The sequence below is a fragment of the Benincasa hispida genome, chromosome 2, assembly GCF_027475165.1.
Source record: "Benincasa hispida cultivar pf3 chromosome 2, pf3_genome.v1.1, whole genome shotgun sequence".
Classification (NCBI taxonomy): domain Eukaryota; kingdom Viridiplantae; phylum Streptophyta; class Magnoliopsida; order Cucurbitales; family Cucurbitaceae; genus Benincasa; species Benincasa hispida.
The window spans coordinates 4,254,795-4,280,965 of record NC_143479.1 but is presented as its reverse complement, the minus strand read 5'-3'; the positions used below and the strand labels follow the sequence as shown (position 1 = coordinate 4,280,965).

Here is a 26,171-nt window from a genome sequence, read left to right as displayed (position 1 = left end):
TCTTTCTATTAAATTATAAAAAAGTATCAAATCACATAAAACAAGCATCAAAATGTCATTAATATAAATGATATTCATGTTTACTTTTTAAAAATAATAAAATATTTATTTATTAATTATTTTTTTAAAATAAAAATTTAGGATCTTTTTAAATATAAAAAATATTTAGCAAAAAGTTGAAAAAGTATAAAGTATTTCGAGATGTTCTATTATAAAAATAAATATTTTTGAGATGTTTTTATAAATTTTCCCTAAAACTTTTCGGTGATATGGACCGAAATTAAAATTAAATCATGGAGCATTGAAAAGTATGCTTGTGCCACGAAATAAAACAACACCCATCGTCAACCTGCTGCTTTGTAGTTGCTCAACTACAGAAACTTTAGGTGAGAGCAGGGAACTGCTATCTCGACGATTTCATTAATGGCGTTCGTTGGGTTTATTGGCTTGGACGATTTTAGCCTCGAATTGGCTACTTCACTAATCCGCGCCGGTTACAGAGTCAAAGCTTTTGAGGTATTTCACTAATCCATACGATTTTGCTCTTCAGTTTGCAGTACTTCTTTCATCTTCGGACTTGGAATTTTGTTATTGAATCGACATATCCTTAGTGTCAATATTGGGACAAATGAGAGTTATGTATTCAATCATTTCTGTTAGAATTTGAGTTTGTTGAGTGGAAAAACATGATGTTAAAGAAAAGGCGTTATGAATTTTGGTGGATCTGTTGAATATTGAACTTGTAATGGGAAATGGAAGCTTAAAGATGAGAATCTATATTTTTCTTAGTCGTTTTTCTCCATGTGTAGATTTAAAAAATGTTCATGAAGTAGCGGTGAATGTTGTATCAAATATTTTGTTATCATATGCTCACTAGTTTTCTTGTTGGTCCACTCATTAAACGAGGTAGTTATGTATTTGTTTATAAGATGAGTAACAGTACTTCTGTTGGAAAATACTTTCCGAAGTCTTATAAAAAAGCGCTCAACCCTTGGAAATTTTTTCTATGTTTCACTGAAGCAGGGGATATATGTATTCATAGTGAACTTCTTAACTTTTTAATCCGTAATTCAATTCGGCAGATTCCCCGGTTTATTTTCCTTGTTTTTGGTTAACTTTCAGTATTAGTGTATTGTATATTTGAATAGTGGCGACAAGTTCATGTTAACTGCTACCATTCTGTCTTTAGATAAATCAGGCCTGGACAGATAAATTTTTGAAGTCAGGCGGAATAAACTGTGCCAGTATCGTAGAGGCGGGGGAAGGTAAACTGTTTGCTTGGTTAAGTTGATTTCTATTATATTTCAGCATCAAATCTTTGATTAGGCTACCTTCTTTGGTTCAACTAGATTGAATGGTTTAACTTGGGTTTGGAGCTGGATCCTATACATTTATTTAATTGACATTCATGTTTAATATTAAGTACTGTCCCACTGATTCTTGTGGAGTACTGATATATATCACTTTAATATAGTTTTGCATTTTTTGTTTGGCTCACCATTCCATTCCATTAAAAAAGTATAGTGTTTTCTTGAACGATTTGAATCGCAAATGATTATTTTTGAGGAGTGGATAGTTTAAGGATCATTGTCTAGGGATATATGCTTGTTGCTAAAGCAAAGGTTTGTCAGACGCTAAGCCATCTGTGTCTTTGTAGAAATCATTTCTGTCAAATAGTCCTTCCTAAAAAAGCCAACTCTCTTCAAGAATTGAGAAAATAAATGCCAGAGAAGAGGCTGGAAGTCTCGATGAAGAGAAAAAAAAAAGTTTTATGGAGAAATATGAAAGGCAACTTCGATTGATATCATTTAACTCTTGTCTTAACAACAAAAATTTTTGTGATCTAATTCTTGAAAGCCTATTTCTTTTCCGAGATACTGAGAAAGTGCTTCTCTTTGGGCTTTATATTGAAACGTCATATATAGCAATTTAACTTTTAACTACAAGAGATGGCATTTCTTGAATTAAATAGTTGAATATCATATTCATAATGCTTGCTTTATATCTCGTCTCTTTACACATTTCTTTCTCACTTGGTTCTCTGTTTCCTTGCAGATGTTGCAGCACTGCTTATATTGAATAGTCATTTGAACTTGATTAATGATTTATCTTTTGGTGATGCTCTTAGAGGTTTAAACGAAACTTCTTGCCATGATTTTAATAATATATTAGAACTTGGAGTAAATGTTAAATTTATATTTTACATTTGATTATATGAATTGCTTAACCTTGTTGATTGGCAGGGTTGCATAAGGATGTTGTTGTTGTCCTTGTCCATTCAACTCCACTGGGGAATGATGTCCAGAACTTGGAGAAAGTTTTTACAGGCAATTCCACTCTTACTTTCTTAGTACTTTCATGATGGAATGTGAATACTGAATGTCCTGTCTATTATTCTATATTTGCATCTCTTACTGTCTGGGGTTTGGAGGTGACAAAGGTTTCTGCTGTCAAAGATCCATCTCCTCTTTATTTCTTATGTGCTTCCCGGGGATGAGATTAGAAGATTAGTTCATAAAATTTCACGCTCACTCTATTATAAAAAAACCAACCGTTCTGAAATCTCACTTATAAATCCTTTATCTTTCCACAAAAGCTTCCCTCTGAATTAAGCCTTGTGAAATTAAAGTTTTCCTCCCAGCTCCCTCAAAAAGCTACATCACTTATTATGTCAAATTGTTAATTAATTAAGACTAAAGCCTAGGTGAAATTGGAAAGTTATTATATTTTGTACTTCATAGTGTCTCAAATCTAATCCTTTTTTCGTAATTAAAAAAAATGTAAAAGTTTTTCACTTTATGAAAACAATCAGACATGCTCAAATTTTTAGGGTTTAGAAAAATCTTGGTAGGATGTTTTGGATCTCATTAGTTTTCTGACTCCCACCTAGAGTTCTTTGTCCTATATATATATATATATGTATGTATTTATGTATGTATAGCTTCGATGAGGCTAGGCCTCTTTATGTACATTTTATTATAACATTGAGATTTTATTTTCTAAGGAAATGTTTGTTCAATCAAAATATTGGCGGTGAATGAGGTTTGACAAAACCTTATATCTGCTTTTTCCTAAACAGTATGTTACCCTTATTTTAGCGAATAACTATCACCGATCGATATATATATATATATATATATAAATAATTTTTTTAAAATTTTAAAAATGAACGAGTTTATTTTTTTGTTAGCTGCCAGAGTTTGAATTTTCATTTATTAATTCTTTTTACCAACTATCAAAGATGTGTATATTGGCACCTTAAGAAATGGTATAAACTGTTTGCAACATTATGATCTTGAGCACTGGAACAATTTTCCTTTCATGGCATTTACAGGAACTATATTTGTATGAACTGTGTTCCTGGGATTTTACATTCAAAACGAGAGAGATCCAAGGAAGGGAGGGTGTTCGAGAGATAGGAAAAAAGTCTAGCAAAAACTGATAAAGAAATGCAATTAACATCTATCATGGTAGACATTTCTTGTTCATATGTTAAAGTGTTGGGGCTGATTTTCTAAGTAACACCTTTCGGGTATTTACTTGCATTTACAAGTCAATTAATCTATACCTTTGTGACAGTCGCTTCCCCTTTTCTGCAGTTGATTACGAGATACACAATCTTGTTGAAGCATATGTCTTTAAGGGTGTTTCTGAAGCTCTGGATGGTCAGCTCATGGTAGTTGTTATATCATATAACATTTTTTCTTCTTTGTTTTTGTTGCTAAAAATTGGACATTGGTATTTTCTTCCCGGGTGCATAGAACACTGATTTTGTATTAACTGCGCAGACAGTAACCTCTGGAAGGGCAGCTGCAATTTCTAGAGCTCGACCTTTTCTATCAGGTAGATTCATTCTCAGTATAAATGTTTGCATAAACCTTTGTTCCTTTTCCCATGTCTTTGGATCAACTATTTAAAATTATGGTCCTGCAGCTATGTGTGGAAAGCTTTTCATTTTTGAAGGTGAAGTTGATGCTGGAAGGTATCTTTTGTTTGTTTTATAATTAAAATGTTTACTTTTTCCATTGACAATTATGTAATATTAAAACTCCTTGACGTATTCCCTACTTTTATGCACATTGCAGTAAAACAAATATGGTAATTGATCTCCTTAAAGGAATTCATTTTGTGGCTTCGCTGGAAGCTATTTCCCTAGGTATTAAAGCTGGAATTCACCCCTGGATAATCTATGACATTATTTCAAATGCTGCTGGGAATTCATGGTGAGCTCGTCATAGTTGCCTGAATATTTTATTCTTCATCAAAGTACTATAGAGAGAATGTTTGAAGTGCACTTGCTAGAAGTTTAAAATTTCAGTTTCCTATTTAAGTGCAGCTAACTTTCGGTTAATTAAGAGCTTTAGCATCTTTGGCGGAAGATGGTCCATTGAACTATATGTATGGCATTATCTTTTCAGTTCAATATTTTATCCAGTTTTCATAAAGATAATTTGCCGGTACTGGAAACATATATCCACATATCCTTCATCTCTTGTTAAGTAGAAAAGCTTAGTTTGTTTATTCTTGAAGATCAAAATGTGGGAGCAATACCTTCTTTAATGAGTTCTAATCCCACAGTAAATCAAAATAATGTGGCACAAAAATCACAATGTTATTTATTTGTTTATTATCTTCTTATCCGTGCTTTAATAGTATCATTCTTTTTTATGGTGGGTTACATTTGCAGGGTTTTCAAGAATTATGTTCCCCACTTGTTAAAGGGTGATATTAGACCTGAGTTTTTGAGAAGTTTGGTTCAAGCTATGGTAAGATATCATGCAGGCCATCTAGCTTTTATTTGTTCATCGTCAATTATCTTTTTATTATAATAGTTCATGATTCGATTACTTATCTTTGTAATCATCAAAAAGTGTGGTGCACTTTAAACAATCACAAAATTTAAAATCATCTATGGAGATGTCATAGATCGCTCGAACCTTTCATTAATTGGTTAATGAAGAATGGCCATAGATGAGATAGTGTGTATTTGTTCTTGTCATTATTACATGTGGGTAATCATTGATATTACTGCATTTTAGATCAATTAAGTTATTTGGCATAACTAGTAGTAACTCTTTTGCTGAAGGGGATTGTCATGGATAAGGCCAAGTCACACACTTTTCCTCTTCCGCTCCTAGCAGTTACTCATCAGCAACTTATGTTGGGTAAACACACCATGCAACTCTAAAGTAACTCCTATATTTGAGGTTATCTCAATATATGTAGTCATCTGGTTTTCTTCTGTCACCTTTCCTCATTTCCTTTTCAGGTTCTTCTCACGGCTATGGAGATGAGGATGACTTGTTAGAACAGGTCACTTTTTCACAGGAATTTCTGGTGTGATTCAGTAGAATTATTGTTAAAATGTGAAATAGGGAATTTTGGTCTTTCAAATCATGCTATTTCACATTTTAAGCATTATTTTAACTGCCGTCTAAACGTTGAGAAAATCTTTCAGGCATGGAAAAACGCATATGGAGTAAGTATTTCAGATGCAGCTAATGCAGAAGTTTACAGCCCCGAGCAACTAGCCAATGAAATAACTTCTAAATCAAGTTCTGTTAATCGAGTGGGTTTCATTGGTCTTGGTGCAATGGGATTTGGCATGGCAACTCACCTTATCAGATCAGATTTTTGCGTGATTGGTTATGATGTAATATCTTTTCCAATTTTTATCGGTTTATTTCATTATTTCAAGAATGACTTTGCAGTTCATTTAAGTAAAAGCTGACAGGAACCCTTTTCTCATCGTAGGTGTTTAAACCAACCCTAGCAAAATTCACTAATGCTGGTGGCTTGATTGGAAATTCGCCTGCAGAAGTTAGTAAAGGTGAACAAATCAAGGAAGATCAATGTTGAACGTAATTCATTTTTACTGTTCTGGAGACATAAAATTGCATAGACCATTGATATTTACAGTGATAAATTAGGATAATCAGTTCTGCTGATGAAAGACGAGGAAAATAAAATTATCATATATTGTTTTGTTAAGAACTGTTCGTTTAACTTAAAAAGTTTTGGATTGCTCATCCTTCCAAAAGGAATCATCGAATTTTCTTTTATAAAAGTTAGTCAAGTTTTCAATGTTTTGCTGAATTAACTAGAATTAACTAGATGCAGTTACAAAATTGTTTAGTCCTTTGTCTTCTGGTCAAATGTTTTCCGAAAGTTATCAAAATCCTATAAGTTGAGCTATTTTGATTTTACACATATACGCTGACTATTGATGGATATATGGTAACATGAGTATTATTTTAGTTGATCTATGAAAGAAGAATACATTATAGTGGGAAAATGTAAGAAGAAGAAAAATCTTAGGAAGCCCTCTAGAAGAATTAAATACTCTAAGAAGGTTGACCATGTAAAATACAAAGATGCCGAAGTAATGAGAAACTCTACTGATAACATTTTTTTTACTAACAAAAGATAAATTATATTATCGTGCATTGCAATTATTAGTTTATTGCTAACTTTAGATTTGTCTTCAATTGATGTGTTCTACCTTTATTTAGATTTTAAAACCAGTTGCTATGTTGTAGCTGTTGGATCACAACATTAGGGCAGTCCTCATCTTTCTGTCGTAAGTTGATATTTAGAAAACTTTTAGTAGCTTCCCGGACTTGTAACTCGTTCTCCATTATGTATGAACCATATGTGGGACCCAATGTGCTACTCTAGTTTACAAAGCGAAAGAGTAATCTTCTCCTTTCTCCTTAAAAAATTCTTTTCCCAGATGTTGAAGTGCTTGTAATTATGGTGACAAATGAAGCACAAGTGGAGAGCGTTCTGTATGGGGAAGCTGGGGCTATTTCTGGTACTCTTAAATCTCAGAATACAACTTCTTGTGTTAGAGCTGATACTAATTCTATAATTTCCTTGTGTTTGGTAGCCCTTCCATATGGAGCTTCGATTATTCTATCATCTACAGTTTCTCCTGGATATGTGAGCCAACTAGAACAACGCTTGGGAAGTATGTCCTACGAATGGTGTGGAATGTTACTCAATATTTTTTAGATATCTCCTTGTTATGAGACAGTAACAAGTGTTTTAAATCAATATGCTATTGACGACAAATCTGTCTTAAATCACTATTCAATATTGAGTCTTTCTAAAGTATTCCTGTGATGTATACTTAAGCATGATTATAAAATTTCAGCCGAATTTTGAATGCTTGATACTTATTCAGTGATTGAATTGACATCATTTCTTAATATGTAAGACGAGGGCAAAAGTTTGAAATTGGTTGATGCTCCCGTTTCTGGTGGTGTTCAAAGGGCCTCAAAGGGATCCCTTACGGTGTGCATTCTCCCTCTCAAATAGCTACGGTTCCTTTAAATTTTGAGTTTCCTTACCTCAAAATTGACGATAGCTATTTTCTAACACAGATAATGGCTTCTGGGACAAATGAAGCTCTTAGGAGCGCTGGTTCAGTCCTCTCAGGTTGTGAAACGTAAAAGTACTATAAGAATTACGTGACATGTTTTATTGCCAGATATTAGTAGATGACATGCCACTATATTTGGTTTTTATTTGTTAACAGCCTTAAGTGAGAAGCTTTACGTAATTAAAGGAGTTTGCGGGTCAGGAAGGTATTTCAATATTCCTAGACTTGATCAGCTCACATTTATGTGTTTGTTTGGATGTTAACCAGAGCCTTCGATTTTATTCCATTCAATCATCAGTTTCATTTCATGTCATTACCAAACATTCATGTAGTTGTGTAGTTTCTCTTGAGCAATGGTCAGCCTGACCTCTAATTTTCCAAATGCTTTGTTATAGTGGTGTGAAAATGGTCAATCAATTGCTTGCTGGAGTTCATATAGCATCGGGTGCAGAGGCAATGGCATTTGGAGCTCGACTTGGTCTCAATACTCGAATTTTATTTGACGTCATCCTAAATAGTCAGGGAACGTCCTGGTAAATCCTTATTGTTGAGTTATGAGTTTTTTCTTTTCCACATTTAGTTTCAAAATTGAATGCTTGAAGTTATTTACTTTATTGTTTGATTTCTTTTTCAGTTTTTGGTTTTTTAAGTTTTTAATTTATGTAAGTTTGTGTTCTTAATATTGCTTTTAATTTGTAGGTTAGAATTATTACTTAGTTTCATCTTTTTCCTATAAAAGGGTGAGCTACCATGCATTGTGAGTATCACAGTTTTGTGTACCATATTTTGAGTATCACATTTTGGGTATCACCAATTTTTTCCCTATTTCAATCAAAAGTGTGAATTTCACTCATTTTTCATTTTGCTTCTCTTTGTTTAACAAACATTGAGATATTGGTTTGCTTCTGCAACATTTATTTATTTTTCATCGATTCCATTTTCACAATAGTGGTATCAAAACTACTTTGATTTTTTCAACCGTCAGAGCTACTCTGATTTTTCAACACTTATCTTAACAATGTCAATTACTGTGAAATTTTTCCATCTTTTAAGGGAATTTTTGCTTGATATTCTCAAATGGAACATTGCCCACCCTTTTAGATGCAAGTACTATTTTGAAAATTGAATCTAAAGCCATCCACTTCATTCTCACAGCTAACATGTACAGACTTGTGTTTTCGTAAGTTGATTATCAATCTTTGTCATGCAATACCTTTACTTATTGACTAGAAAATCTACACACAAATTGATCTAGAAAAGCTTAACCACAGCCTGATTCTAGCAGAATTGAACAAGATATTGTATTCGGTAAACAATTTGAAATAAAATTTTCATTTAGTATTAGGGTAGAGACTGCATCTATTTTAAGTAATAAAACCTCCAATTCTTAAATAAATAAAGAAAAAAAAAAGGATGAAGTAAAGTAATCTTCACTAGGACGAAGTAGATTAAAAATTTGAACAAATATGGGGATTGATAAGAAATTAAAACACTTCAATGTTATTCCATATTTCTACCATTACAAATTTGCATTCCTCTTCTTCTTATAATATAGCCATTCTTGCAGAGATGGCTGCCTCCAAGAGACTTTAATTCTTAACATTTTAGCATCCATTTTCTGTAGTAAGAAGATTTTTCTACCCCCATTTAATTGCAGGATGTTTGAAAACCGAGTTCCTCATATGCTGGACAATGATTATACACCATACTCTGCACTTGACATCTTTGTGAAAGACCTGGTCAGCATGGAATATCCATTGTTGACTTTAAAGGAAGAATTTGTAATCCTATGATTATCTCTCCTTGTATTAAAAACTTATATTCTACAGGGCATTGTTTCTCGGGAATGTGCATCTCATAAAGTTCCTCTACACTTATCCGTGACTGCACATCAATTGTTTCTGGCAGGTATTGAAATCTAGATAAGGCAGTATCCAAAATCCGACAAATGAATGGGCCATTTAGCATTTTGCTCAGTTTTATTGAACACTAGGAAAAAAAAAAAAAAAGAATAAACTTCCTTATAGAGAGCAAGGCTGGTCTGATTGTATCTTTCATAACATTTTAGGATGGTATCTGAGTTTTGCTGTATTTCAGGTTCTGCTGCAGGTTGGGGACGTCAAGATGATGCTGGAGTAGTAAAGGTATGGAGAGGTCCTGCAACATTTTGTTTTCACTGAAAAGCACATTTCTGTGGACGATTGTTGAACTAATAATATCCATAAAAGATATGACCAAGTTGGTGATTTTTCATGTGATGTCATAGGTTTATGAGACGCTTGCAGGTGTCAAGGTTAAAGGAAAGCCTTCCACTCTTAAAAAAGAAGTTGTATTAAATTCTCTTCCACCTGAATGGCCGGAAGATGTAATTGCTGATATTCAACAACTAAATGAAAGAAATTCAAAAATTTTGGTTGTGCTGGACGATGATCCTACAGGAACCCAAACTGTTCATGATATTGATGTTTTAACTGAATGGTGAGCTTCATTCTTTCTAAATCACTATGCGACTTTGTGGAACAGTTGTTTAGCATTGCATCAACCAACTTTATAAAATGAATTTATTTTTTTCATTTCATTAATGTAAGTTGTTGTAAACGTCAAGCTTGTTTCATCTAAAGAATGTAAGTTTTTCTCAAGGAGGTAAATTCCTAGCGGTTTAATTTTTGCGTGATCTTTTCAGGAGCCTTGATTCACTTATTGAGCAATTTCGTAAAAATCCCAGATGCTTTTTTATATTGACCAACTCAAGGTCACTGAGCTCTGAAAAGGTAGAAATCCATCTCCTCCTGCCGTGCTACTTGTTTCCGATCTATTAGAATATAGTTTTCCTTGTGTAACTAATATCTTCAATTATAGTACTGATACAAGCTTTACAGGCGGGGGCATTAGTTGAACAAATCTGCGTTAATTTACGTGCTGCAACTGAGAGTGTCGAGCATAGTGACTACATGGTAGTTTTGAGAGGTGATTCAACCTTACGAGGTCATTTTCCCGAGGTATATAGACTGGCTTCAGTATTATCTCAGTTGTTACTGGCAATGTTGAGTAAGATTTAATTGTCATAACATGAGAAATTATGATTTGTCTAGGAAGCCGATGCTGCTATGTCAGTGTTAGGTGTAGTGGATGCATGGATCATCTGCCCATTCTTTTTCCAAGGAGGCCGTTACACTATTGACGATATACACTATGTTGCAGATTCTGATGAGTAACATTCTTTTCCTTTAATGTGTATTTTGATTACTCGTGATGGCTTATTGAGCTTGACATTGCATGTCATGATCATGCATGTAGGCTCATTCCTGCAGGGGACACTGAGTTTGCAAAAGATGCTACTTTTGGTTATAAATCTTCAAATCTGTGTCAGGTTCGTTGATTAAATTGTGCTGCATATTATTGAAATAGAAGAGAAAGAAAATGACATAAGGAGTTTACGTGAAAAACCCTAATTCAGGGAAGAAAAACCACGATAGAAAAGGACTTATTATTTTCATGTCATACATACAATAGACCCCAACCTCAGATATAGATAGAATGAGGTAAAACCCTAATTTAGCAAATATAGTATAAATTACAAAAATGCCCTTAGGGCTAATTCAACGTATTTTAACACTCCCCCTCAAGTTGGGGCGTAGATATCGGCAAGACCCAACTTGCTAATTCAAGCTTCAAACGTCTGTCTCGATAACCCTTTCGTAAGAACATCTGCAACCTGTTGGACTGAAGGTATATAGGAAATACAGATAGCTCCGCAGTCTAAATTTTCTTTAATAAAGTGTCTGTCAATTTCTACATGTTTGGTTCTATCATGTTGCACGGGATTATTCGCAATACTGATGGCAGCCTTATTATCACAATACAGCTTCATGGGCCCTGGACTACTCTCGTGAAGATCAGATAAAACTTTTTGCAACCAAATTTCTTCACACAATCCCAGACTCATAGCTCTATACTCTGTTTTAGCACTACTTCTGGCCACTATACCCTGTTTTTTACTCTGTCAAGTTACCAAATTTCCCCATATAAAGGTACAGTACCCTGAGGTTGACTTTCTATCAGTCACAGATCCGGCCCAATCTGATTCAGTATATGCCTCGATGCTCCGTGTGTCATGTTTTCTGAACACCAAGCCCTTCCCAGGGGTGGACTTCAGGTATCTCAAAATTCGAGTCACAGCTTCCATGTGCTCCTCATATGGACTATGCATGAACTGACTTACCACACTCATAGCATAGGAGATGTCGGGCCTAGTATGAGATAAGTAAATCAGTTTTCCTACCAAGCGTTGATACCTCTCCTTATTCACAGGAACTCCTTCCGAAATGCTTTTCAGTTTGCTATTGACCTCAATAGGAGTGTCAATGGGTTTGCATCCAGTCATTACTGTTTCCTTCAACAAGTCCAGAGTGTACTTCCGCTGAGATACAGATATTCCTGCCTTTGATCTTGCCACTTCCGTCCCGAGAAAATACCTAAAACTACCAAGATCCTTGATTTCAAATTCACCTGCCATCCTTTGTTTTAGCTTAGCAATTTCTGCCGTGTCATCTCCTGATAAGATGATGTCATCAACATACACTACCAACACAACAATCTTTCCTAAGGGTGATTTTTTGGTGAACAAGGTATGATCAGGAACAAACCCTTAGGACTTAACAAACACGGTGAACCTGTCAAACCATACCCTAGGGGACTGCTTCAACCCATATAAAGACTTCCTGAGTTTGCAAATATGATTCCCAAACTTAGCTTCGAAACCTGGAGGTGGACTCATGTAAACTTCCTCTTCTAACTCACCATTTAGGAATGCATTTTTTACATCTAGTTGATGTAGGGGCCAATCTTTATTTACGGCGACAAACAGAAGAACACGAATCATGTTTAACTTAGCCACTTGGGAAAAAGTTTCTGAATAATCAATCCCATACGTCTGAGTGAACCCTTTAGCAACTAACCTGGCCTTATATCTCTTGAATGTCCCGTCAGACTTATACTTCACTGTGAACACCTATTTGCAACCAACTGTTTTGTGACCTCCAGGGAGAGCTATTAACTCCCAAGTCTTATTTGCCTCGAGAGCTCTCATTTCCTCCATTACTGCTGCTTTCCACTTGGGAACTTCCATGGCCGCATGTACACTGGTAGGTATTGCTAGAGCATCCAATTGAGTAGTGAAAGTTTTAAAACCAGGAGATAAGTTACTATAGGTCAGAAAACTATGCAAAGGGTACTTTGTACATGACCTGGTTCCCTTTCTCAGAGCAATTGGCATATCCAGAGTGGTGTCATAGTTGTCAGTTTTCGTCTGTCCCTCTTCAGTATCAGACTTCTGAGACAATTCTGCATCTTCTTGAGGATCTTTCAGCACCTCATTACCTCCTGAAGTTTCAATCTTCTCTGAGCTTATCTCATCATTTTCTATGTTCCCAGACTTCTCTTCAAGAATCTCCTCTGAAACAACGAGATCTTGAACCTGAGCTGGTTCTGACGTTTGGACACTTTCTGATGGAACACCAGGGTTTCTTGAATTTCCTTTCTGAGATTCTTCCTATGGTATGTTATCCAGAGCACTTGTCTAGTAGGAAGGACCGACACGGGAACAGTAGGAGCAGAGTTAGGTTCAAGACTAGGTAGACTGGGTCTAGGAATATTAGGACTAGGCTCAAGATTGAAGCTAATCGATACAGAGTACGTGGAACTGTTAGTCTCTTCATTCGTGGTCTGCCCCTGAAGATGACTAACGGGAAAGAACGGTTTATCTTCAAGGAACGTGACATCCATAGTGACAAAATATTTTCTGGAAGATGGGTGAAAGCATTTATAGCCTCGCTGATGAAGGGGATACCCGACAAACACACATTTTTGAGCTCGTGGAGCAAACTTAGTCCGGTGTGGACCATGAGTATGAACAAAGGCTGTACACCTAAACAAGAGGAACCTTAGGAATAAGACAGGTAGACTGATAGGACTATTTGAAGTACTCAAGAGGAGTTCGAAACTTTAGAACTCGTGAAGGCATTCTATTAATGAGATGAGCTGCGGTAAGAACCGCATCTCCCCACAGGTACGAAGGGAGAGACGCTGGAATTATCAAGGAACGAGCAACTTCAATGAGGTGACAATTTTTTCGTTCAGCCACCCCATTTTGTTGTGGAGTATATGCACACGAGTTTTGATGGATGAACTCCTTTGACTCTAGGAATTCCTGGAAGGTGTGATTGACAAACTCACGGCCATTGTCACTCCGAAGAATGACAATCTTTGTGTTGAACTATGTTAATATAGTGGTATAGAACTGTTTGAAGGTAGATAGAACCTCGGACTTATTAGCAAGGAGATATACCCATGTAAGTTGGGTATGGTCATCGATGAAAGTTACAAACCACCGTTTACTAGACAGGGTAGAGATGCTTGAGGGACCCCAAACATCACTGTGGACCAGGTGAAAAGGCTGGGTAGGTTTATAGGGCTGAGAAACAAATGACACGCGAGGTTGTTTAGCACGTATACAGACATCACAAGATAATGACGAAACATTCACATTATGGAATAAATGAAGAAATAAATATCGCATATATTGAAAACTAGGATGTCCAAGACGAAAATGCCACAATAAATGATTTGTTTCAGACATAGTAAACAAAAATAAAAGACTAGTCCTAAACAAGCTTCTGGAGGAAGCATCTTCAGAAAGGAAATATAGGCCTCTGTCATATCGGGCAGTGCCAATCGTCTTCCCTGAGCTCAAGTCTTGAAACAAAGCAGTATCTGGTGAGAAGACAACTCTACAGTTCAAATCTTTTGTTATTTTGCTTATTGATAATAAGTTGTAAGAAATTTTGGGCACATGTAAGACATTTTGCAAAGTTAATCCCTGAAATGGTGACGGTCTGCCTTTTCCAGCAACAGGAGTGAAGGACCTATCCGCAATTCGAATCCTCTCATTCCAGCGCTTGGATAGTATGAGAGAAACCGGTCGGATGAGCCAATCAAGTGATCGGTCGCTCCTGAATCTAGAATCCATAACTCATTCCCTTCAACAAGGAAACTAAAAGATTGAGGATTACCTGATCGAGCAACTGTTCCGATCCCTATGGTACCTGAATCACCAGGATTGGTCACTGGAGGCTGTGTCTGAGGTTGTGCGGCCCCCTCAACTGATTCACCCACTAGAGCACGCCCAAATTTCGACTTGTCATTCGAAGGGTGACGTTTACCATTCGGAGGGGGACCATGCAATTTCTAGCATTGATCCTTCGTGTGCCACTGTTTTTTGCAATGCTCACATACTGGGGGTGTTTTACTATTCTGCTTATCACCATTAGCTCCAGCGGACTTCACCCCGAAGGTAGCTGACTCTACAGTGGTAACACCCGGCCCATTCATTGCACTCGATCTATCTTCTTCCAATCTAACCTCTGAACAGACCTCCATGGAGACAGTATTGGTTTCTGCCCTAGTATTCGACTCCGAACTGTATCAAATTTAGGGTGCAACCCTGCAAGAAAATCATACACACGCTCAACCTCTTCTATCTTGGAGTATTGAATTCCATCTTATAGGCAGTTCCAGACGATCTCCCGACAGAGATCCATTTCTTGCCATAACAATGACATCTTGCTGATGTATGACGTTACATCTATGCTCCCTTGTTTGCATTCGTGAACCTGTTTACGCAGGGTATACAGGCGGGATGTGTTCTGACGCCTCGAATATAACCGTCGGATTGCATCCCAAATATCTCGGGCAGTGGCTGAATAGAGTAAAGGTTTCCCAATTTGTGGTTCCATGCTACTGATTAACATTGAGCGGAGCAAAGAATCCTCTGCCTTCCAGACATGCTCTTGAGGATCCCCAGGATTCGGTCGCGGTATCTTTCTAGTCAAATATCCAAACTTATGGCGTCCCTCAAGAACCATTTTAATTGTTTGGGACCAAAAGAAGTAATTTTGCCCATTCAGCTTCTCTCCCGTGATCATTCCTGCAGAATTTCCTATAGTTCCAGATAAAAAATTAGTAGTAGGAAGAGTAGGAAACACTGATACCGGATTTTCTGAATACATCGGGAAAGAATCATGGCCATTCAATCTGGCTCCAAGGGCGGCCATCTGTTGCTGGAGACTAACCAATTGTTGTTGGAGTTCCCCATGAGATTCAGATCTGGAATTTTTCTGTCCAAAAGTCGTGGGATTTTCTTCAACGGAATCACCCGTTCGAAACTGAGGTTGAACTGGATACACATGAGAAAGAAACTGTCCACCCTGGTACTGTGAAGAAGCTACTGTCGGAAGTCCACCGGCGGCAAAATGCGGCAACCCGTGATCGGCGTTTCTCCCAGATGGCTGCGACGGTGGGTAATGGATAGAAGGCTTGGCGATCGGCTGCGAGGTTGAAGAAATCGCGCCAATCTGACCCGACCTGGCAGCTGGAGCAAACCCACGACCGTCTGGGGCAGATCCGGTCCTGTGCGAAGTCGAGGGACCGATCGGCTGCGAGGGACAGAATATGTGCACCGGAGAAGAATCGCTTGCGTGCGAAGCCGAGGGACCTTCATCGATGATGTTCAGCTGGAACGGCCGAGTCTGGAAGCTAATCGGCACGCCGGCTGGAGCAAGCCCACCACCTGCTGTTCGGCTGCACCACCTGGGATGATGGTTCGGAGATAGCGGTCAACTGCTGCTTGAATCACAGCCTCATTAGTCAGTGTACCTTCACCTATCAAGTTTGATGACTGAGTTTCTTCTATCGGGGCTAGGGTTTCATCACCTTGCTCTGATACCATATTGAAATAGAAGAGAAAGAAAATGACACAAGGAGTTTACGTGGAAAACCCTAATTCAGGGAAGAAAAACCACGATAGAAAAGGACTTATTATTTTAATATCATACATATAATAGACCCCAACCTCAGATATAAATAGAATGAGGTGAAACCCTAATTTAGCAAATATAGTGTAATCTACAAAAATACCCTTAGGGCTAATTCAACGTATTTCAACACATATTAAACTCTACTGTAATAATTTCTTAAATTTTTCTCCCATCTTCTGAATAACAGTGGGTAGAAGAGAAAACAGCTGGACGCATACAAGCTGGCACTGTTGCCTCCATTTCTATTCAACTTTTAAGAAAGGGTGGGCCAGATGCTGTTTGTGAGCATCTATGCAGCTTAGAGAAGGTAACAATATATACCTATGTTCAACAACATACATGGATAGAAAATTACATTTTCCTGTTCTTTTAACGTATTTTTTTTTAATCTGTTAATTATTAATTATCTTTCAGTTTCAATTGATTTGTTAACATCTTTGATTTGTTAGGGTGTATTTTAAAATGATGATAATGCGACAAATAACGAATGGTAGCTTATCCATACCGTAGCAGTATTAGAAAATTTTCCATTTGTGGCTTTTAAGAGACTTTTTTCTGAACATATTGTAACTTTAATTCTTTTTTTATTCAAAGCCAATGGAAGTGTGTTTTTGTGAACTCCCTTGGCTACGGGGCTTTCCTATTTTGTGTACAATTCACATTTTCAATGAAAAGTGTTCTCCATGCTATATTTATTTCATTATCTATGTATAACCTGTCTTACGTGGTTTTGCTAAAACAGGGAATGACATGTATAGTTAATGCCGCTAGTGAAAGGGATATGGCCGTCTTTGCAGCTGGAATGATCAAGGTATTCCTCTGGTAGTCTTCTGATGTCTATTTCCAAGCTTTCCTCTAAACTTACCTGACGTTGATATTTGATTACTGAAAGTACTCATCAAAGTATTTAATGTCAAGCAGTTAGTTGTCAGTTAGCAGTTAGTTAGTTGACTTGCAGATCCTCTCTTTGGTTTTAAGTGTCTACTGTTCTTTTTTTATACTTTTCCTTTGGTTAAAAGTTCAGTAACTGTTTTGATTAGTTGTTGTTAGTTAAAGATAAGAGGCTGGTTTGTAGTCTTTAAGTAGAGTTCCCTAAGTTGTAAGAGGTATTATTCAGAAAATAATACAAGAATTCTCCAAGATTGTGTCCAGGAAAATTAGATTTACACTATTATTCTTTTACTTGGCAGGCAGAAATGAAGGGCAAGAATTTCTTATGCCGTACTGCTGCCAGTTTTGTATCAGCCAGAGTTGGGATCACTCCAATAGCTCCTCTTTTGCCAAAGGATGTTGGAATCGATAAAGAGAGAAATGGTGGTCTTATAATTGTGGGTTCATATGTTCCAAAAACTACTAAACAGGTAGAATCAATGATTTTAAGTTCCCTTGCATCATAGTGTTACTATTTTCACTTATTTTAGTGTTAATATTTTCAACTTATGTCAATAATGTCATAGGTTCAAGAGCTGAAGTTGCGATGTGGCCCATTTTTAAGATGTATTGAGGTAATCCCACAATTATTCAATTGAAGATTGGATTTCTATTTACCTTATTTATGTTAGTTAATCCTTTCTCATATATACGTATATTGTGAATCTCTTTGTTTATTTCGTTTCTCCTTTTTCTTGAAAATTGCTGCAATTACATCATTTCTATCTCTCTCTCTAATTTTTTGCTTAAAGAAAAACTACTCCAAATACTGTAAGTTCTATTTTTGCTATATGGTAACAGAGCTAGGTTGTGTGAAAATAAATTGATACATAATAGCCTAGTATCCATACAAATGACCTCTTACAGTCTTGTAAACTCTTAAAAGGTATAGCCAACAGGTCCACCTGCATATTACTACTGTCAAAGCATGGGTGATAGCAATTAACAACACTATGCTTTCTGTACATGGAACTGGGGGAAGAATAGCATTTTGGTTGTACACATGGATAATATTGTTCTTACAATGGATGGCTAGCTGCGTGACTTGTGAAATCATTGGTTAAGAAGCATAAATAAAACATGGGTGATCTCGAATACTTATTCAGGAATGGTAATATCTAGATTCAACAAATGTATAATGGATGCCAAAGAATTTAGGTCAGATTTATAGAAATTAGATAGTGCATTTGAAACAAACTTTTCATTGATGGATGGAAGAAAATAGAAGTTCAGGGAGATACCTTGATAGATCCTATTTCATATTGTGCTTTACATAATGCGTCTAGTTCCTCCTTTGAGTATTTCCTTGTTTGTGGTCTGCAACATAGTACATGCTCCTTATGTCGACCAAACATATATTTTTTACATTCCTCAAAGACTGAATTGTTGTGCATGTATGATTTTATAAGTATTTTATATTTGTATCTACTTTCCTTCTTCTTCATCAGGTTTCTGCTGTTAAACTTTCCATGAGTACAGAGGAAGAGAGGGAGGAGGAAATTAGAAAAGCAGCTATGTTTGCAGATATTTATCTCAGGGCTCATAAAGATACTCTCATTATGACTAGTAGAGAACTTATCACGGGAAAAAGTTAGCCTTTCTAACGCTTATATTGCTTAATATATCACACTGATGTAGTTAAATGCATACTTCTAGCATACTCATTCTTTGGAGGGTTTTTTTAAATATATATATATATCTTGTTTGTTCCTGAGGTGGCTACTCATTCTTTGGTTAGGTCCTCTGGAGAGTTTAGAAATCAACGTCAAAGTAAGTGCGGCACTGGTGGAAATAGTTCAAAGGATTACTACAAAACCGCGCTACATCCTTGCAAAGGTATCAAATAACCAAGTTTTCATCCGTCCTCTCTTTTGCCTTCATGCTGAATGTGTTGGTTATTATTCTTGAAAAAAGTTAGGGAAGAAAAGAAAACACCAGAGTTACGTGGAAAACCCTAGACCATAGAGAAAAAACCACGATAAAAGTTTTTTATTTTTAATTCAGATACACAGTACACAATATAGGGACAGGTATAAATAACCAAACAATAAGAAACCCTAGACTGATAAAAGACCAAAACACCCTTAGGGCTAAAATATAATTTCTAACACTCCCCCTCAAGTTGGGACGTAGATGTCAATGAGACCCAACTTACTAATATAGGTGTCAAAAGTCTGTCTAGGTAACCCTTTGGTGAGAACATCCGCAGCTTGTTGGCTGGACGGAACATAAGGAATGCAAATGCTACCGTTATCCAGTTTTTCTTTGATGAAGTGTCAGTCAATCTCAACGTGTTTGGTTCTGTCATGTTGAATCGGATTGTTTGTAATATTAATGGCAGCCTTGTTATCATAGTAAAGTCTTATCGGGTCATGACTTTCTTGATGTAGATCTACCAGAACCTTCTTCAACCAAATCTCTTCACATATACCCAAGCTCATAGCCTTGTATTCGGCTTCGGCACTGCTTCTAGCCACGACAACCTTGCTTCTTACTTCACCAGGTAACTAAGTTTCCCCACACAAAAGTACAGTATCCTGAGGTGGATTTCCTATCTGTAACAGAACCGGCCCAGTCTGAATCTGTGTAGGCCTCGATACACCTTTTATCATGCTTTCTGAAAACCAAGCCTTTTCCAGGAGAAGACTTCAGATACCTTAGGATCCGTGTAACTTCCTCCATGTGTCTTTCATACGGAGCCTGCATAAACTGATTGACCAAGCTAACTGCATATGATATATCAGGTCTGGTATGCAAAAGATATATCAGTTTCCCCACAAGCTATTGATATCTCTCTTTGTTCACAAGAACATCATCTGTTGACTCTATCAGATTGAGGTTGGCTTCTATAAGTGTATCTGCAGGTTTACACCCTGTCATTCCAGTCTCTCTCAACAAATCGAGTGTGTATTTCCTCTGAGACACTAAGATCCCTTCCGTTGATCTTGCTACCTCCATTCCTAGGAAACATCTCAAGGCACCGAGATCTTTTATCTCAAACTCATCTGCCATCGTCGTTTCAACCTGTCAATCTCTGCTGAATCATCTCCTGATAGTATAATATCGTCAACACAGACAATCAAGACTGCTATTTTTCCTGGTGCTGACTTCTTAGTGAACAAGGTGTGATTTGAATGCCCTTGAACAAACCCCTGAGATTTAACAAAGGTGGTGAATCGATCGAATCAGGCTCTAGGGGACTGCTTCGGGCCATACAAGGATTTTTTTAATTTGCAAACCTGATTGCCGAACTGTGCTTCAAAACCTGGAGGTGGGTTCATATAAACCTCTTCTTCCACCTCACCATTCAGAAAAGCATTTTTCACATCCAACTGATGGAGGGGCCAGTCTTGATTAATAGCCACGAAGAGGCGAACACGAATAGTGTTAAGTTTTGCCACAGGTGAGAAGGTTTCTGAGTAATCCACTCCATACGTCTGAGTGAATCCTTTTGTAACCAATCTGGCCTTATATCTGTCGAGAGTTCCATCTGACTTGTATTTGACAGTAAAAATCCACTTACACCCTACGGTTTTGTGACCTCCCAGAAGACTAACCAGATCCCACGTTTTGTTAGTCTCAAGGGCCTGCATTTCCTCCTTAATTACAACTCGCCATTCAGGAATTTCCAGAGCCTTGTGCACATTGCCTGGAATTATCACAGTATCCAGGCTGGTGGTGAAAGCTCTAAATCTCATGGACAGGTTACTGTAAGACAAGAATCTTGTCATAGAGTGTTTGGTGCACGACCTAGTACCTTTTCCCAGAGCTATCGGCAAATCCAAGGTAGCATTAATCTCAATCTCACTGATCTTGTCAGCCTGTTGATCTGTACCCAACTGTTGTTCATTTTCAGTCCCTTGAGCACCACTTGGCGCTTCATTACTGCCATCATCCCTGACTTCGCCTGAGTCCCCTATATCACCTTCAACATACTCATTGTCATTATGACTAGGGGTACCTTGAAATCCTCCAGACGTAGAGCACGTAAACCGCTATTTAAAAATGAAAAATTTAATTGAAAAAACAAAATGCTAGAGCCGGTTCCGGTTTTGACTCTTGAACACCTTCCGGCGGAGCAACATGGGAAACAATTTCAGGAACTATTTCCTTTTGGGATGCTTCCTATAGTAGGTTATCCAAGGCACTTGTTTTTTAGGGAGGATAGGCTCATTTGTTTTAGGGATAGGTTCGGGAAATAAGTCTAACGGAGCAGAGTAGGTGGAAGTGTTAGCCTCTTCACTCGAAGTCTCTCCCTGAAGAGGACTAACAACACTTGTAGCCCCGTTGATGGAGCGGATACCCAACAAAGACACATTTTTGGGCCCTAGGAGCAAATTTACTCTGGTGAGGACCATGATTATGGACGAAAACGATGCACCCAAAAACCCTAAGAGGAACATCTGGGAAAAGGCGAGTGGACGAGATGGATTCTTTAAAATGCTCTAAGGGGGTTTGGAATTTGAGCACACGGGAGGGCATCCGATTTATGAGATGAGCTGCAATAAGAACAACATCTCCCCATAGATACGAGGGTAAGGATGCAGGTATCATAAGGGATCAGGCTACTTCGATGAGGTGACGATTATCCGTTCGGCTACCCCATTTTGCTGAGGTGTATAGGCACAGGAATTTTGGTGGACGATTCCTTCAGAGTTTAAGAACTCATGAAGGGTCTGATTAACAAATTCACGCCCATTGTCACTTCGAAGAATGGCGATTTTGGTATTGAACTAGGTTTCGACGGTGGTGTAAAACTATTGAAAGACCGTTGTCACTTCAGACTTGTTTGTAAGAAGAAACACCCATGTAAGACGGGTGTGATCATCTATGAAGGTAAGAAACCACCGTTTACCTGACACCGTTGTGACATTCGAAGGGCCCCAAACGTCACTATGTATCAGGTGGAAGGGTCCGGAAGGTTTGTAGGGTTGTGAGGTAAAAGACGCCCTAGGCTGTTTAGCATGAATACAAACATCACACGACAAAGATGACACATTCACATTTCGAAATAAATGGGGAAATAGATATTTCATATAATGAAAGTTTGGATGTCCAAGACGAAAATGCCATAATAAGAAATTAGTTTTAGAAATAGTAAGAGAAGACAGTAAACAAGTGCTAGATAAACTCCTAAAAGAAGCATCCTTGGAAAGGAAATAGAGCCCTCTATTGTGCCGTGTAGTGCCAATCATCTTCCCCGAGCTCAGGTCCTGAAACGAAACATTATCTGGGTTTGGGTGTGTGCTGCAGAATATAATTGCTTTTGCAGTTTAAGCTAATCATGCATGGTTGAGATGATTTGGCATATTTGTCATTTGAAACTGGGATCATTCAAGTGCTAGATGCTTGAATCCTTATATCATAATCCTATTCTGGACCTGAAACTTCTCTTATTGGACGACAGAGCACAGTTTATCAATTTAAGATAATGTGAAATATGTCCTGGCTTTCATAATATTAATTATTAACATCGTTTAATTGTAATAAAAGTTATAAAACAAATGATTACAAATAAATTGTTTTCCTTAAACAATTGGAGACTTCGTGCATTGATACACACATCTACTCGGAAGCACCTCCTTTTCTGATCAATTTAAACAACCTAAAAACTGGGCTAGAGTACAAAATTATCTTGCAGAACCAAAACTCGAAAAGCAAGACAAATTTATATCAATCTATCTATCTGCTTAATTTAGGGTGGAATTACCTCATCAGACATTGCTACAAAGGCTCTTGAAGCAAAATGTGCTAGGATAATTGGACAGGCCCTTTCTGGGGTTCCCTTGTGGCAACTAGGCCATGAAAGTAGACATCCTGGAGTTCCGTACATTGTTTTCCCAGGTAAATTTAAATAAGCTTCTTTTTTTTTTTTTTCTTCTCCTTTTCTAGACTTTCCAATTTGTAATAACTCGATTATGATCTCTGACTATTTTGAGTTATCTGTCTTAGGTAATGTTGGAAGTAGTGAAGCACTAGCAGAAGTAGTCAGTACTTGGGCTCTTCCTGCCAGACTTTCCTCTTCAAAAGAGATTCTTCTTGTAAGTTTATTATTATTATTATTATTATTTTTTATTTTTTTAAAATTTAAAATTTTTATATTATTATTATTATTATTTAAATGTTAAATTCTCTAGTAATTTTCCCTAAATTTTTTAATGTCATTCCAAATGAAGAGGGCAGAACGAGGTGGGTATGCAGTGGGAGCTTTCAATGTCTATAATCTGGAAGGAGTTCAGGCTGTTGTTGCTGCTGCTGAAGAACAACACAGTCCCGCCATATTACAGGTAAGGTACCATGTAGTTTAAAGGATAAAACATTCTAAACATTCTAAAAAATATGCCAAATCAGCTTAACTTTCTTCATTGCTTTCATGACCTTTGCAAAAATACATGTGCTTTCATGATTGCATATTTATTCCTTTTTTATAGAATTTTTCCAGATTATTCTCTCCTGATTGTTTTTTGTTAGCAAAACTCTTTAGTCTTTCTTCAGATACTGCTGGATTCTGTTTCTAAAAGATGACCAATAAAACCATGCTCCTTGCACTTATTGTTAAAAAAAAAATGCAAATTCTTCAAATTTCCAGATCCATCCGGGTGCCTTAAAGCAAGGAGGGCTCTCTTTGGTTTCATGCTGTATTGCTGCTGCTGAACGAGCCCATGTAAGTGATGATCCTTCTCAAAAGGAGGGGGGAATAGAATAGGAAAAATAGAATTTAGAACATCGATTCTATATTTCTATTTGATGTTATTGGGGCGGTTCTTAGTTTTAAGAGTGTACATTGAATATTCCTGAACTCTATTACAGGCTCTAGCACGGCTTTTATAAAGTGTGGAAGAGTAACCAATGCTACAGTTTTAAATTTTCTTTAAAAGAACACGAAGTAGTGATGCTTCGTATTGTATGTTTTGCTAGTATTGTTCATTCTGAAAATACGAAGAAAAAAACAAGGGGAAAAGAAAATGGGGAAAGCATGGGACTCTAGTTTTTAAAACATAGATTTCTCATCATCGAATATCTGTAGGTACCCATTACTGTTCACTTTGATCACGGAAATTCAATGCAAGATCTGTTAGAAGCTGTTGAATTGGTATGTCTTCTAGGTTTTTAAAGACGTTTTCAGTACTAACCATTTGATTTTGTATCAAGCATTAATGTAAAAAATTTCGCTTACTATTTGGTTGATAAGTTGCTTTTCTTACTAGGGATTTGATTCAGTAATGGCAGATGGTTCACATCTTCCATTTAAGGAAAATATTGCCTACACTAAGTTCATTTCTTCCTTGGCTAAATCAAAGAACATGCTAGTGGAAGCTGAACTTGGAAGATTATCAGGAACAGAAGATGACTTGACTGTCGAAGATTATGAAGCAAGGCTGACCGATGTTTCGCAGGTTACTTCTCTTTCTGCTATATAGAAACGTTTTCTTTAGCTTAGCATAGAAAAATAATACTGGTGTCAAACAATTCAGGCTCAACAGTTTATTGAGGAGACTGGTATAGATGCTCTAGCAGTGTGCATTGGTAATGTCCATGGAAAATATCCACCAGGCGGCCCGAATCTCAGACTCGATCTGCTCAAGGTTTAGTATATAAACATTTATATTCAAGCCATTCTAGTTTAAAAATGTGTCTCGTCTCCAACTATTCTAATGTTACAATGAGAGATTTTAGATTACTTTGCTTGTTCATGAACACTAACTGATTGGGTGAATGGCCGAAAAATGATGATGTAATTAGTGTCATATGGTTGAATAACTTTTGTTTAGGTTAAGTGATATAATATGAAATTTATCTTCACTCACCAGCTTAAGCTTTTGGATCAATCGGTGATTTAACATGCTATCAGAGCAGATGGTCCTTTGTTCAACGTTATTTCCTCCCCAATTAATATTGATTTTCACTTGTTGGGTCTTCTAAATGTTTTAAGCCCACATATGGAAGGGAGTGTTAGATGATATAATATTAAATTTACCTTCATCCATCATCTTAAACTTTAACCATTTAGTTGGATTTTTGTTTCCTTTAAGTAGGACCTTGAGTCATATGAATCTAAACTAGCATAATTTTATATGAGTAAACTGATTTTGATAAATTCTTTAACAAGGACTTGCATGCTTTGACCTCAAAAAAAGAAGTCTTGCTGGTGCTGCACGGAGCTTCAGGTTTGCCTGAGAGCCTCATAAAGGTATGAACCTTTAATCTTCTTTAACACTACGCTTACTATGAGTTCATGTCAAATTTTATTTCTGGAAAGAAATCAACCATCGAGATTTTGAGATAATTAACGAAGGACCCGTTTGGTAATCATTTAGTTTTTTGTTTTTGAAAATTAAGCCCATTTCATCCATATTTCTTTGCTTCTTTCTTAAGTACAATTGTTGAATTCTTAGCCAAATTTCAAAAACAAAAACAACATTTTAAAAGCTACTTTTTTTAGTTCTCAAATTTTGGCTTGGTTTTTTAAACCATTGGTGAAAAGTAGATAACAAAAGAAGAAATCTGGAGGTAGAAGTAATGTCTGCAGGCTTAATTTTAAAAAACAAAAACAAAAAATAAAATGACTACCAAACGAGATCTAAATTAATTTGAATAACATCTGATTGTACGAACAGGCTTGCATCAGGGATGGAGTGAGAAAGTTCAACGTAAACACTGAGGTTCGGAAAGCATACTTGGATTCGTTGAATAACCCCAGCAAAGATTTAGTCCATGTGATGGAATCAGCCAAAGAATCCATGAAAGCTGTGATTGCAGAGAAGATGCATCTATTTGGCTCTGCAGGAAAAGCATTCTGAGTTGAACTATGATGCTCTTTCCTTCTATTTAAACTGAACAATCAAACTACATACTGCATAGCATGTAGTTAATAAATGGTTATCTGTAACTTCCATTTAACTTGTAACTGATTATCTTATTCTTTTTCCTCCAAAAATAAAAAGCATTCCAATGTTCGTCTTTTTTTTAAAAAAAAAAATAAA

At 36.8% G+C, this 26,171-nt stretch overlaps 1 protein-coding gene across 7 annotated transcripts; it reads left to right on the top strand.

The window, feature by feature from the left end:
* Positions 1–271: 271 nt before the first annotated feature.
* On the top strand, positions 272–26,171 carry LOC120070914 (ketose-bisphosphate aldolase class-II family protein). 7 transcript variants are annotated; one of them, XM_039022815.2, is made up of 42 exons: positions 272–516; positions 1,190–1,265; positions 2,056–2,130; positions 2,244–2,327; positions 3,600–3,676; positions 3,789–3,843; positions 3,934–3,982; positions 4,086–4,223; positions 4,688–4,766; positions 5,087–5,165; positions 5,270–5,313; positions 5,459–5,653; positions 5,755–5,830; positions 6,734–6,814; positions 6,890–6,970; positions 7,220–7,296; positions 7,386–7,440; positions 7,541–7,589; positions 7,780–7,917; positions 9,042–9,123; positions 9,214–9,292; positions 9,482–9,528; positions 9,651–9,862; positions 10,068–10,155; positions 10,264–10,383; positions 10,477–10,595; positions 10,682–10,754; positions 16,445–16,564; positions 17,000–17,068; positions 17,448–17,618; positions 17,715–17,762; positions 18,636–18,777; positions 18,926–19,023; positions 22,887–23,031; positions 23,140–23,228; positions 23,364–23,474; positions 23,777–23,851; positions 24,215–24,280; positions 24,396–24,584; positions 24,663–24,773; positions 25,298–25,378; positions 25,806–26,171. In XM_039022815.2, the coding sequence occupies exons 1-42, from the start codon at positions 424–426 to the stop codon at positions 25,986–25,988; spliced, it is 4,119 nt and encodes a 1,372-aa protein (XP_038878743.1). In that variant the 5' UTR covers positions 272–423; the 3' UTR covers positions 25,989–26,171. The 7 variants fall into 7 exon arrangements, with proteins under 7 accessions (XP_038878743.1, XP_038878742.1, XP_090166950.1 ...); XM_039022814.2 differs by having other exon boundaries at positions 5,270–5,337; XM_090310824.1 differs by lacking the exon at positions 25,806–26,171 and having other exon boundaries at positions 5,270–5,337; positions 25,298–25,384.

Bases quoted from the DNA above. Each gene is read 5' to 3' on its own strand.
- LOC120070914 (XM_039022814.2), top strand. From the start codon at position 424: ATGGCGTTCGTTGGGTTTATTGGCTTGGACGATTTTAGCCTCGAATTG. The intron at 16,565-16,999 runs GTAACAATATAT...TTGCTAAAACAG, and splicing joins ATCTATGCAGCTTAGAGAAG to GGAATGACATGTATAGTTAA. The intron at 23,229-23,363 runs GTAAGTTTATTA...TTCCAAATGAAG, and splicing joins CTTCAAAAGAGATTCTTCTT to AGGGCAGAACGAGGTGGGTA.